At 38.6% G+C, this 14765-nt stretch overlaps 1 protein-coding gene across 1 annotated transcript; it reads left to right on the top strand.

Annotated features, from left to right (window-relative positions):
* Positions 1-529: 529 nt before the first annotated feature.
* Positions 530-10870, top strand: LOC146866286 (uncharacterized). Its single transcript, XM_085640827.1, has 4 exons — positions 530-576; positions 3568-3637; positions 6725-6763; positions 10646-10870. The coding sequence occupies exons 2-4, from the start codon at positions 3584-3586 to the stop codon at positions 10856-10858; spliced, it is 306 nt and encodes a 101-aa protein (XP_085496953.1). The 5' UTR covers positions 530-576; positions 3568-3583; the 3' UTR covers positions 10859-10870.
* Positions 10871-14765: the final 3895 nt, after the last annotated feature.

A 14765-nucleotide genomic window follows, 5' to 3' on the forward strand; every position in this document is an offset into this window, starting at 1 on the left:
AATTTATATTTTTGTTTATTTCCTCTATGGCAATGAGCTGTAACGTTTGACCCACATGTACCTAGCTAGAGTTTTAATTCAGTTCATAATCGCCCTGTCTAAATTGAGCTGAATGTTGTGAGCAAGAAGCAGGAACAATACCAAAGGATCAATCATTCTAGTGCTGTGTAGGTTTCAGCACCCGGTTCCTAGAATCAAAAAGCCACCTGTCTCAAAATGTGAAGGGCATTATTGAACTCACAAGTACCAGACAACACCTTAATTGTGGTTTGAATGGCCACTGAAACTTCAACAATTCAAGTGTGGAGTTTCGTCTGCGTACATAGTTTATTTAACAAAACAGAGGGTTTTACAAAATATTGCACTTTAAGAGCAGCAGCCAAGGAAACCAGAGCAGGAGTCATCAAGGGTGGATTATTAACCTCCTACTTTAGCCTGTATGACACAATGAACCCTAATCCTAGTAAAGCCAGGCCCTTAAACGAACACTATAAATGTGCAGACATTGTAACACCAAACACCACTTCACCCACAAAAGCATCAGAAGACAATCAATCCTTGTGCAAGCTGCTCCTGGTAAGTCATTGCTTTTAACCTTCAGATTGCTTTTCAGAGCTGCATGAAAGGGTAACCAGTCGAATGGATTTAGGTTTTGATCATTTCTGAGTTATTTTAGGGTAAACTTGAATGGCCATTACTAAAACAGTTTATAATTACATCTGAAAAACCCACACCGATGTACTTTATTGCACACATAGAAAGCCTGGAATCAATCCATATAATACATGTCTTTCTGGACCAAATGATCCACAAATGCAAACCTAGGAGTAAGGTGGGCATCCAGCTGTTCAATTTTGAACCACAATCCCTGCCAGTATGTATGTGCGTTATACATTGTGTGTAGGCCTGGGCGAAGCACTACGCTACGCTCGCGTAGTTTGCGAAGTTCGCGCTACTTCGCGCTACGCGAACTGCACGTAGCACAGTGCGAACACGCGTAGCGTAGTGTTGCGTAGTGCTGCGGTCATTTTTTGCTTGCTCGCGGTCCTCAACGTCAAGTTGGCGACCGCGAGCAAGCAAAATGACATCCTGGCGAGACTTTTTCCTTGTTCGCGATCGCGAGCATGGAAAATAAACCTCCCGGCGAGATTCCCAACGCAAGAAGGTCAGGTTTCTCATTGCGAGGGGTCGCGTATGCTCGCGACCGCTCGCGATGAGAAACTACCAGTTCGCGTTGAGAAAGCTGCAGCTCGAGTAAAAATCTACTCGAGCAGCAGAAAACTACAGCTCGCACTGTGCAAGATGCCATTTTCAATGATTGCACAGTGCCGGTTGCTTGTCCGCACTGTGCAATCATTGAAAACAACATCTTGCACAGTGCGAACATGTTACTTCGCAGTTCGCGAAGTGCTACGCGTAGCTCGCGTAGTGCGAACTTCACTTTGCGTAGCTTCGCGAAGTGCTACTTCGCGAACTACGCCCACCCTTAATTGTGTGTAAAAAGCATTCCATGCATATCTGTTCAACGATCTTGATTTAAAAGACTGTAAAGCTGCCGAAATTAAAACAGCATATTTTTGGGATGATATATCCATTTGGACATGATTCTTCTAAAGTTTGAGCTCGCAGATGGTTGTTTAAGTCTCTCGCTTATCCATATGTTACACGGACAAGCAAAGCCTCTTGCTGACTGATTTACGAATTTTAAAATGAATAAAATGACTGACATCCGGATATTTTGCTTATATCCTCAATTTAAAATCAGGATTCTGGGCATAAGTCTCGAAAAAAGGCAGGTTAGAATCTATGAATTATTGGATTTACTAGTATGATTTACATAGATTTTAAAATGTCAGGGAATTCACCAAAATCCAAAGGACTTTACATGGAAATCTATACAAATCACATATTTCCATGTCTATATTTAACCTTAAACAGCCTGATTTGCCATTATTGGAAAATCTGATAGTTTACAATAGTATTTACGTTGTAAATGACCCTTCATCTTCTTTTTTCGCACATAGAGTGTTGCATCTGGACGGAAGCACTCCCCATGTGCCTTATAAAGCATATATATATTAGGCCAGGCTTTGATGACCCTAACTTAGGTAACTAAATTGGGTGAAAAAAACATTCAGGGCCCGATTCACAAAGGTAAACTTAGACTTCAGGTCTAAGTTTACCTTTGTGAATTGAGCCTTTAGACTTCAGGTCTATAGTTAGAATTCAGTTCTGAAGTTAGACTTCTGATCTAAATTTAGTCTTCAGGTCTAAGTTTACCTTTGTGAATTGAGATTTTAGACTTCAGGTCTATAGTTTGACTTTTGGTCTAAAGCTAGACTTCGGTTCTAAGTTTACCTTTGTGAATCGGACCTTCGGAATGTGTGTGAATGCCTTTATATTTTTTTTATTTCATTAAAAAAACACAATTCTGTTAAAGCAAAGTGGAAAAGACAACAAACAATTCAGCTAACAAAAGGCTAAACATATTTGTGTGTTTGTTATATTTATCCATTTTGTCTCAATCTATTAAATGGCACTATCTCATACTTATCATGCACATTCATATGCAAAATTCATTGAAAGTGCTTTCCAACTGTAAGGCAAACATGCATCAATATACAAAAAATATATGGCATAGCAACAACATTTCTGCAGAAATAATAGTTAGCTGCTCCAGCCACGTAGTTCTCCAAAAAGCCGAATAATTTAAAGATTCTAAAAATAGTTTCTGTCTCTACCCATGAAAAGTTATCAAAATGTAGCAAACAGTGGTGCAACACAGTGATTCACATTTTATTGCGCCAACAGGTCACTTTTCAGCCCCTGGATGCTGTATTATGCATGCAAACAGGTGAAAATGTGTCAAGATGCTGGATACACCTTGTACAATTGGGTTGTCAGAAGGGATTTTGGCTGTTTGCAGGGGGATTTCTGTTAATGAATAGAGATGTTACAAGAGGTCCTACTGCGTGAAATGGAGCAATCACAAAACTAAAGAAAAGTTGTAAAACATATCTGCGAGGTACTGAATAAGTGAGGCAACCATTTATCGCAGGAAATCTGAATAGATGAGCCTGTTTTCTGCATGGTGCCCCACAGCGACTGTTTCACACAGTGCCTTACTCTGGGTTGTGGAGAGGCGAATGTCAATATAATTGCGCTTCTACACAATATTCTTTTAAATTCTTCTTGAAAAACCTATGTAAATATCATGTGCTAAATCTATATATTTTTTTTAAATTAAAAAACCAATGTTTTCGCACTGGGATCCACTTTACATGAAAGTATGTTAAATAGTAAAATAGCTATATAATATTGCCACAAAGTGTGCCGAATAGTTACCTTTCAATGCCTCAATGCCACAAAATTGGCTGTGCCTTGCCACTTAATTTTCTTTTCACTACTGTATAGTTTAGTGCCCAGTAGCTGCATAACTCCACTGGTACTGTATATAGGTCAAATTTATAACTATGGAGCCAATTTTAACCTCCAACATAACGAACCTCTGGTACTTCAGAAATGTACTCTTTATTAACCATTTGTTTTTATCATATTTCTTTGTAGATACCATTCATAAAAGATGAGGACCTTGGTTGTGGTGTCCTGCCTTCTGGCCTTAGCCGTCTGCATTGCGGTGAGTGATGATGTGTGGGACATTAGTGGACATGTAGTACTTTGTTAATCTCACCCAACAATGCTTTTAGGGAAAACATCTCTCATGCTTCTGTTGATAAGATGATATCCCACTTTCATGCGTCCCTAAAATGGGAATCGGAAACACGTCTTACTGCACTCTTAGGGTTCAAAAGATGCTTTTGGATTGTCTGGGTGTTTGAAGCATTTCAAAACTTGTCTGTTTTTAACAATGACATTAAATATTGATCAGTTTGAAGTGATCATAGGGCATGCGCAGTGTGTAATATTTTGTTTTGAAATCACATAAACCGCAGGTGGACAGCACCAGTTTATATAAGTGTTTCGAAAAACCATTCTGAAAAATCTATGGCTCACATAAATGATAATACTGTACTGGTTGTTAAAGCCTCTACTGTGCAGTGCATGCTGATAATGGGAGAGAGTACATTAAACTAGCCGTGTGATTCTTTTATTACACATCTAGAATTAGGAACAAAATGCTGTTTACTTAAAGGGGAAACAAAAAGTGTAATATAATGGTTAAAGTACCCTCTGCCGTACATTATAAGGATATTGCAAGTCACTGAGGAGTTCAATAACCATATAAAGGAATGAGGCTAAAGGACAAATTCTATTATGAGGTTATTGAACTCAGAGTTGACTTGTAATTCCCTTATCGTTTACCTCAGGGGCTACTTAATCCTATTTAATACATGGTCACACATCACCTTTCCCACAAACCACTTAAAACCTTGGTGCGCAGCTTTATTATATGAAAGAGTGAGCATGCTTGCAAACATGAAGTATAAAAATAAAACCTCTAGGGCAAAATTAAATATATCAACAACCTGTTAAATATTTATTGCAAACAGATATTAGAAAAAGTTCAACACAATTACGTGTAAAAAAAAAGCACAAAAAAAAGCTGGTGTCGCTGAGAATGAGTAAAAATACGCAGAAAGATTCTTGCTTTTCTCTATCTAAGGAGTGCAAAAAGTAAACATATTCTTTCTGCTTGTTATTGTAACCTATTAAACAGATCAGAATAAAAAAAAGCAATGTTCTAGTTCGGTGGTTTAAACAGCTGCTTCAACAATGCTTGGTGAGCTGACCTGCCTTTCACCTTGGCTGCTTGCTAAGGCAGCAGGCACTGCGACATCAGAACTCGACTGGAATAACATATAAAATAGAGTTCTGATGTCTCTTCTTTATAATCGGCAACTGAGTGCATCACTAGGCACCACTTATAAAGAAATTAGAAGCATGCCTTTATACAGGGATTACAGAATCCCATGAATTATATTAGAATTTAAAGGAGAGGACTTTTATCTGCCATTGTTCTCCCTCTATGCTGTGGTCTTTTGTGGGGATTCCAATCTTCTATACTGGAAACGTTTCTTGCTATCATGCAACCACACTGCTTAGAGTGTGGTCATAACACATTGCCACTTGATATAATTACACGGTCTGAGAATGAGCAGGAGCTGCCTGCATTGAAACTGTTGCTCCTGCACTTTAGCCTAATGACCCACCCATTTCTTGTTCCATCTTGCCCCCTGCCATCAACATTTTGCCACTGCACTTCCTCTCTCTCTCTTGCTTTGGGATTCTGTATAGGAGTGTTCTTCCTCACATCACTTAGGTACAACAGAGGGTCACAATACTGACAAAGTCCTATACATTATTATTCTTGTAGAGAATTAATGATCTACACTCCCTTGCCCTACTTTTTCCATTTCACTTTCAGTGGTGCCCTGTCTACTATGGAATTTCCACATCAAAGGTGCTTCTTTCTGACTTTCTCTTCATGATAAGAAGATTCCACCAATAGCAGAATTAACTCACTTTTTATTTGCAAAAGTTGATTCATTGGACGATAAGATCTGATCACAAATTAGGCCTAAACCTTTATGTAATACCTTGTTTTTCAAAGATGTTTTTGCAACAGGAACAAACATGTGGGCTTCACAAATGTACCAAATTTCCCATCTGGGTTCTAACTTCTAACAAGTGCAAATAGTCTATGAGAGTTGCAATATGGTGGAAGGTGTACCCGTCGTGTTCTGAAAGAGTATCTTGTCTGTCGAACTCTAAATAAGGTTGTTCTTTCTTGCATTTTCCTCACTGTTGAGTGGAAGGATTGAAGTATGCAGTATAATTCTGACTCACAATGATGCTCAACTAATCATGAACTATGATTGGCTGTGACTGACTCAGGACATAGATATGTCAAGGTTCATGTTTCAGATTATAATTAAATTGAAACCCTCATATGAACCCATGGAGACTGAAAACACAGAGGACCCTATTCTGGAAGGATTGGCAGCTATAATCTGCCAACCCACTACAGTCTTGAGCAGAAGGAAATGGAGACAGCCAGGGTAACTTTGATCTCCAGGGATTAAAAATAAAAATATGGAGTATGTGGGATGTCTCTCTCAGTTCTCGAATAAGTATTGAGCACTCGTAGGTAATTGCACAGGTTTTAGCACATTTGCAGGTCAACCTTTAGTGACGCCCCAGTCTCCTGTAGATAGACAGCCAGTGCTACTGCAATTTCTCTGCCACTGGGCACTTAGTGAAATGCAATTCATTGCTGAAATGTGTTTTCAACCTATTTAATGGGCAGTATGTCACTACTGGTGGTATTCACCATTTATCATATAACATTACCACATTTTCTGTAAGGGAACTTCTACAATACACTGTTGATAATGTCACGCTCCCAGAATCTTAGTGAATGAGGAAAACGTGTGTGAAATGCACATGGCAGATTTGACCTCCTATTGGTCCTGCTTTGCAGCAGTTATAAATCAGAAAGGGCTCATTGTCAAAAGAGTGGCATCTGAGATGATGGTTGGGATAGCAATTCAAACCTTGACTATAGTAGCAGCTGGAATCAGCGTGGGAGCTGATGGAAGAGACAGCAGTGTTCTGCCACTGAGATAGGTTTAGAGGTTAGCAGAATATTTCAGTGACAAGTGGTAAGGGTACCCATAAGGTAATGGTTGATAAAAGTGTCGCTCTTACATTACATTGCACCTCAACTACACCTGACAAAATATTTATCTTCCCTCCTTTCCAGGCCTTTGAACGGGATGAGAGGAGTGCAAGCGACAGTGGTGTAAGTATGAGACATTCTACAATAGTTTCTTACATTCTGCAGTGACCACGGCATTCTACCTTTGTATGCTTATATTTCTTGTCAGTACATTGTATCTGATTTGCCAGTCTTTATAAAATATTTTTCTGAACTGTCTGTGGATAATATTCGGGCTTCTGTGATTGAATGATTTTAGAGTCTACACCATCTGGACCATGAATAAGGCACTTCGATAAAATAAAAGGAAGGAAACTATGCAGTTTGAACCAATGGTACTTACTTTGATTAGTACTATTAGTGACATGGACCAACCACATCTACATTGTTTGTGACATTCTTTGAGATAGAATAGTACATCTCCACTGCTATTTCTCTAGAAAGGAACACAAGTGATCCCAGATGGGCGAGAGAGACTGTGTCTGACTCCATGTTTGATCTTTGACATTTCACTTTCTTACTTTTTCTTTACATTATTCCTAGATACATTGGTCACACATGCAACATATCAGCAATTCATCTATAATAGTTAATTCTTGATGTGTTTTCCTATTGAATCTGCCTATATAGGTCCACTTCAGAGGTGAAGCGCAGAGTCCAGCAACTATTTTATGCACCTGTGGGGCCTAAAGTGAATTCATTTAAACCAATATTTCTCTGAGTTAGTATGTTATTTTCAGACAGCACAGATCAGAAATTTAAAGAGGCAACCCTCGCTCACTGTTTCAAAGCAGTTCTGTCAGAAATTAAAGCAGTAACTCAGAAAATAATCAGGTTAAATTAATTAACTATATCCCTTACTGAAACATAAACTAGGCGCTGGGATTTGAGCTGCGCCATTAAAGCTCATCATGATATGACCCATGGAGTCCTTTTAGATATATTCCAATGAATAGCTCATATAGTAAAAGGCTTGAAGCATAAGATCTATTTCACAAGTGTGCTCTAATGTCCTGGGGCCAGCTAAGCAGTCATATTTGTATATTTCTATATGTGTATTGTGTTTCCCTTCTCAATCCTGGACAAGTGAATTTTCTCACTGCATATAGTTGAAAATCAGGTCATGATGAGGGATGAAACAAACAGTATAAATCAAAGCTCCGATCATCAGGAGATTTGATGTCAGATGCTTCAAACCATTGTGTTTTTAGACTGAAATCTCCAGGCTCTCATTTGTACAGGCCTATGCGTGGGAAATAGGCAACTGTAATGCGTGAATGTGATCAAAGGCGATGTGATAAATGAATATAGAGCAGTGACTTTCTGCTGCAAGAAAATGTTTGATGATGGACTCCAAAAATTGACTCTTTTGTGGGTGTAGGTCTTACTTGTATTAATGACTGTAAATTCAAGTTTGGTATTCTAAAAACCTGAATTTAAACTTATAAAGGGATTTATACCTGCATAATATTAGCCCAAGTTGGTTAATACTACACATTGTTATTCCCCAGAGAAAGGGGGTGGGCACTCTATCAAAAGGATGCCCTGAAATCTTAGGAACAACCCACACACCAATGATTTTCTGAATATGGTAACATTAACATTCACATACTTGTAACCTATTGCAATCTTAGCAATGCACAGAGATGTAATCCTGTGAAAAGAATAAGTAAGTCCCTTTCTTGAGTACAAATGTGAACTCAAAATCTTCAAAAATGATGGAAAAGGAGAAGTTCTTTATCACTTGTGAAAAATAACTTCCTTTGGGGGAAAATGAAACAAACTGAAATATGTGATTGTACGCATAGGAGGGTATTATGCCATGTACACTTGTACACTAAGAAAATTGCAATTATGGAAAACATTTAACATTTATGTAAGAAGTGATTAATATACAGAGTAAATATGGGTAACAGTGAACATCAGAGATGTTTTTCAGCAAGAGGCTCTGAGTAACATGAATTAATAACAAGTGTTTGTGATGTCTATGGTGTCAGTCAGAACTTCTTGATGAAAAACATCAGTGTTATTTACTGTTACTAAGCTTTATTTTTATTATATGTATGGTCCCCAGAATCATCTGCTCCTCCTTTCAACTGTTGCTCAATGACAATGGTTTGTCTGGGAGCCATATATAAGAGGGCCTCCCCTCCCTGTTCCAGATGCTGTAATAAAACTGGCTGCCTGCTCCCCATCAACCCCAGAGAGCTTCCTGCCACTTCCTTACCAAAGCAATGTGAGAACCAGCGCTGCTCTCAAAGGCTCTCAGAGAGCAATGCCACTGTAGTCTGGAATTCCTTTATGATGTAGCAACTAACGGAAATAACTTTTCTCTCTCACTCTTGTTATGTCATAGCAGGGGGTAATGAAAGTCTGGTATTATGATAGAGACTTCAAATGAAAGAGATATATCATATATGGAATTACAGATGGAAGATGGGTAGCATCCTCATAGACCACTTTTAACCCAGCTATAATTTCATATCATGTATGGCCTCTAAATACATCTGCCCCGCTTTCAACTGCTAGAGACAGAGAAGTAATGAGGAGGCCATGGGCTCTCTTCCCTGTCCCAAATTTGAAAACAAAATTCATGGCCTCCTACAACCCATCCCAAACAACTCTATATGCCTTCCCTTCCAACGCATCAAGAAGGTGTGCACACTGACCTCCAGTGCTTCGTTGGCAGGCTCTTAGAGAGCCCAGACAGAGCAGCCTAGAATTCTTTTCTGATGTAGTAACTGTGGTTAACAAGTTCTGTTACCTATTGTTTGTATGGCTTAGTAGTGAATTACTGGATTTAGAATCCAGCTGTTTGTTCCAAAGTCTCTGTTTAGGTGTCATACATGACATGTAGAATTAGAGATGGTTAACATGAAGTATAGAGATGTTTTTCAGGAAGGTGTTCAGAGGGAAATAAAATAAACAACAAGAGCAAAGCTCGAGCTGACTATAATGTCACTCAGAACCCCAGGTGAAAAAACATCACTGTAATCCACTTTTCACCCAGCTATAATTTTATGTTATATATGGCTCCAAATGTATCTGCCCCTGCTCTCATCTGCTATAAAGGGACAGAGGAGTAAAACGAAACCATACAAAATGTGGCCTGTCCTTCCCGTCCAAATTAAACAAAATTAACAATAAGTGGCATCCTGCCACCCAACCCCTCTACTCTGTGCCTTCCCTCTCCTTCAGAAGCTGTGCTCCTTGCTTTCCAGCACTGCTCTGACAGGCTCTCACAGTGCTCAGCTAGAACAGCCTGGAATTTCTTTTTGATGTTGCAACCGTGTTCAATACATTCATTTACCGACCTCTGTTTCGTTATAACAATGAATTATTAGATTTAGAGTCCAGTCATTCATGCTAATGGCGCTCTATACGAGCCACAGAAATCAAACCTTTTTCAGGACTGCCTTTGTAAACATTTGTGAATTCCTGCAATTCGGAAATCTACATCCATGCAAAGGAGTCTACCTGCAGTCCAAATATCAAGGCTAATACATTTGGTGCCTACATAATGTGAAGGAAAACAGCAGCTCCTCTCATAAACATTCACAATTAGGTCACTCTGTGATCAGAATACGTTGAAGGCCTGTGTTTCCCATTGCAGTTGTTACGGACTCAACAATTCAACAAACACTTTCATACTTCCAGTCCTTGAAGTTTTGGTTTTTTGGGGGAAGGATGTGAATGGTTCCAAGCCACACCATAAAAAGCTATATTGATGTATCAGAAAGGGTGACTACCTGCAGTGAATGTGCTTTGAATCCTAAATCATAGGGTGTTGTTTTTATGTCCATGAAAATATACCTTTGTTGGTATGTACTGCTTTGTGTGCCGCTAGTGAGCAAAAACCTTGATAAATGTCTCCTAAGATTATAGTGTGATGTCGTGTTATGTACATCTGTATTATAAGTTATTTGAGTGTAGCATATTTTTTATTGTGTGTTCTCTATTTTCCAGTCGCATGAAAAAAAATGGCACAAGAAGAAGCATCATTATCATCGTCGTACAACAACTCCAACCACTACTACTCCAACTACCACTACTCCAACCACTACTACTCCAACCACCACTACTCCAACCACGACCACTCCAACCACTACTACTCCAACCACTACTACACCAACAACAACTACTCCCACTACGACCAAGCCTTCCACGGCTCAAGGTTAAATATGAAATCAGGTATGTGATGCATGCGCCAGTAAACATTATAGAAATATTTAATCATTTTGTGTGGGGACACTCTTCTAAACAACAAGAGGACAAAAATCAGAAATCACAACAACCACACTCTTTTTTCACCATTGTCCTCATTTTTAACGTTGATAAATATAGGAATAATGAAATATGAAAGAAATCTTTATGGTGGTTATAAAAACAAACATGTTCACCAAAGTATGTGTTAATAGCACCAACCTCAAGTGCATGTGTACAAATATACCTAGCAGCTCTACACTTTTGTGATAGCAGAATATTGTACATAGTCCCACCGTGTTGCTTCCCTAGCATTGTGAGTGTTATAATACAAGTTTTGATAACCCCACCCTCAGAAACAAGCATGTCTTTAATAAAATATTATTAGACACATAAAGAGAAAAATAGTTATTCACACGCTCATTTAGCATGAGGCCATGGAAAGGAGGGGAAATGAGGTTGCAGAAAGTCAATGATGCATCAAGCACATGCTATCACTGTATTTCAACAAATCCAACATTTCTCAAAAAGAAATCTCAATTTAAACAGTGGTAAGCAAATGAAGAGACAATATAAACATAGCTGGCAAACGCCACTCTTCACTCTCCAGCTGCTTCACAGCATCAGCTTGAACTTCAGAAGATGTGGATAAAACATTTGAGGGTAGTTTGTTATCAACTGGATTCATATTGTTTAATAACTTGGCAAAATTATTGAAAATTTGAAACACCATGTACAGCTTAGAACATTGGAGAACAAGTACTACTGCCTAGATATCCGCTGTTTTGAGCTGCAAAGTGTAATGATATGGAAACATTGTCTGGGCAGAATAGAATCCGGTTACATCTGTATTCCCCCTGCCCATGTGGCATATTGTGTAAGGTGTTGTTTTGATCTATTGTGCAACTATACACAACAGGCTGAAATTCTGTAGCTGGAGGGTCTCAATCTGAACAGCATTAATTGATAAATAAGCATAACTGAAAGCAAAATATCACTAAAAGAAAGGTATGTATGACAGCAGCCCTCTCTTATGGGAATTTGCCGTGCAATGTGACCACCATTCACAGCCCGGTCATTGCTTGTAAATAGAAGGTCCACAGTGGGGAAGAAATGCCACCTCATCTTCCAATTTAGTGATGCTGTAGTCAGGTGGACCAAAAAGGTCACCAGGGAGCCTTTGCCAAATTATGTGAAAAATAAACTTGTACAGCTTTATCATGTCCCCTTAGTAAACATTACCTTCCTACCTTAGACAAACATACTGTATATTGCATTGAGCAAATTTGTAGCTAATTTACAATGGGTTGCATTTTAATTTGTTTAAAGCCACACTCATCCTGATTTTGCACCCACAAAAATGTTTTGCACAACCGCTCCTTAAAAATGTCCATGTTGCGCTGCCACGGGGAAGCATGAGATGGGAAGAAAACAATCTGTAGCAGCACTTCTTTGGGTGATCACAATTTGGGAATCTTGGACAGTAAAGACTTTTTGTTATATTTCACCCTTTGAAATGTTGAGTCGAAAGATGCATTTCCTCTCACCCAGAATTCACAGCACCCACTGGGTGACCAGAAAACCTTTATTAACAATTTTAATCGATGACACCCCAGTCATTCCTAGGCATGATCCTCTCAAAGACATTTATGCTTAACTGTGCTTTTTATGATTTTGTCTTTGCCAATTTTATTTATACACTTCTATAGCTTTCACCAATGTTTTTCAAACTGTTATTTCTCATCTCAACAATATATTTATTTAATAAATATATTCAGCAAGATTATTAAAAATGTTTACAAGAAATTCTGTGTATACCCAAAGAATCTGGGTATAAAAGGTTATATACAGCTTGTCTGAAAGGGATGCATGATAGCTAGTGATTGAAAGTCCAGATACAGGATAGACAACCTACTATATTTACATATATACATCTCAACATATTTACACTAAGGGGTAAAGGGAGGGAATGGGTGTGCAAGAGAATTAATTATGACCACCATCAATCAAAGGCCGGTAGAATCTCAGAGTCATTTGACAGTGGGTAGAGAGGAGATGGAGTCCTGTCCAAATAGGAGGCAAGTCCCTATGTATGATCTGAGTAGCTTGAATGAATAGACTTGTGAAGCAGCAGAGTGAGATTAGGGGGAACGAGAAAGGTTAAGATTAGTCATGTGAAAGGTGCAATAATTTGCATATGGAGTTAGCATTGTACATTGGTTTCTAGAATACAGATCAATTATAGCTTTAAAAAACAAATCAACACCACATCCTCAATATACTATAAACTAATATGACTGTGTTTCTTTACAGAAAGAGAAAAGAAGTTCATCTGAAGGGAAAAGAAACATCTGCTCTTTACTATCAGAAAGAAAACATCCCCTTTGAAATAAGTGAAGGTCTAATCTCCTAAATAGTTTAAAAAGCTGTATCTTATGTTCAGACTGTTCTTTTTAGTAAGATTTTGTTTCAATAAATAATTTCTTCACAATAACATTGTGGCTCAATGTGTTTTCTTGTTTACTATTCTTGGAAAAGCATCTGTAAGTAGATGTTTCAGGTATACTTGTTTTACATTTAATAAGCAGCAACTCAACCTAGGCTCACTGCAATATGTGGCTTTAGGCATAACCTTTCAGCCACAGGATTTTAGGATATCTTGAATAAAATAACTGCCACATTGGTCAGGGTATACAAACAGGTAAAGAGCCCTAGATCCAATATAGCTGTTTTTTAGGATTTTTGGCCAAATTTTGTTCACAAGAGAATCATATCTCCAAAAAATGATAGTAATTAACGTTTTCTATCTTCTTTGCCTGACCTCTGGCTCCTGCTACAGTTATGAGTTGAATCCCAAAATGCCTTCCATGAGAAACATCTTTAGCCACTTTTTCCCACCAGGTTTCAAGGATGAATTATTGGACCAGTCAACACTTTTGAATGTAATCCCAGCACTTATGTTTAGCCAGTGGTTGCAGGTAAGGCCTACCAGCGCTCATTTGGCTGGACTGGCACTTCTGCTTCTCATTAGAATTTGACCAAGTGAAAGGTGGGAGGGAAATAAGGGAAATCCATGACTAAGATCGAGAAAGCGGATGAAATAACCTGCAAGAGGGAGGTAAAGGGGCAGGGAGTGTCTGCTAGAGCATTAAAAAGCCATGAGGTGGAAGCAAGAATTCATAATGTTGGCCCTTTGGCACAGTGACATTCAAGAGACCCGGCCTCTAGCTTAAGACCAAAACTTATTCTTTTATGATTAAGTACTGTGTAATCTTGGATTACACAAATCCAGTGAAGGACATCAAGTTGTAGGGCTTTTCTGGTTCTATTCTTTGCAGAAATTTCCAATTTTCTTATGCTGTTGTTAAATGTACTGACTTCACAGTGGCCATGAGGACAAGGCTTTAGTCTCATACTGTATTTGAAACTACCAGAAAGTTTAAACCCCCACTCCTTATCCAGTTGTTTTCAGATACTGTCAGGGTATGCCACTGGGTGTGCCACTCCAGTCTCAAGAACATGAAGAATCGATGGATATATTGCTCTTCCATTGACCAAAAGCAACAGCTACCATCTACCGAGTTCACCATGGAAGAGCAATGTAATAGATCATAATGACTTTACTTCTGATGAGGAAGATAGAGGGTTGGTATAAATAAATTGGAATTGAACATAGAATATTTGAAGACTCATCTTTTATACTGTCACCTGGGGTCCACTCAATTACAACGCAAAGCCTAACTAGAGATGATACACCTGGTTTTGAGCTTTTACTTACAACCCTGATGAAGTCCGTTTAGGACGAAATGCGTTGGCTGGGCTGAATTCATGTTTACATCTACAAAAAAATTAGAAATAAATCAAGATTTTTTCATCAAGATTC

This window comes from Triturus cristatus, chromosome 2_1 (genome assembly GCF_964204655.1).
Source record: "Triturus cristatus chromosome 2_1, aTriCri1.1, whole genome shotgun sequence".
NCBI classification, from domain to species: Eukaryota; Metazoa; Chordata; class Amphibia; order Caudata; family Salamandridae; genus Triturus; species Triturus cristatus.

Bases quoted from the DNA above. Each gene is read 5' to 3' on its own strand.
- LOC146866286 (XM_085640827.1), top strand. From the start codon at position 3,584: ATGAGGACCTTGGTTGTGGTGTCCTGCCTTCTGGCCTTAGCCGTCTGC. The intron at 3,638-6,724 runs GTGAGTGATGAT...CCTCCTTTCCAG, and splicing joins CCTTAGCCGTCTGCATTGCG to GCCTTTGAACGGGATGAGAG. The intron at 6,764-10,645 runs GTAAGTATGAGA...TCTATTTTCCAG, and splicing joins GGAGTGCAAGCGACAGTGGT to TCGCATGAAAAAAAATGGCA.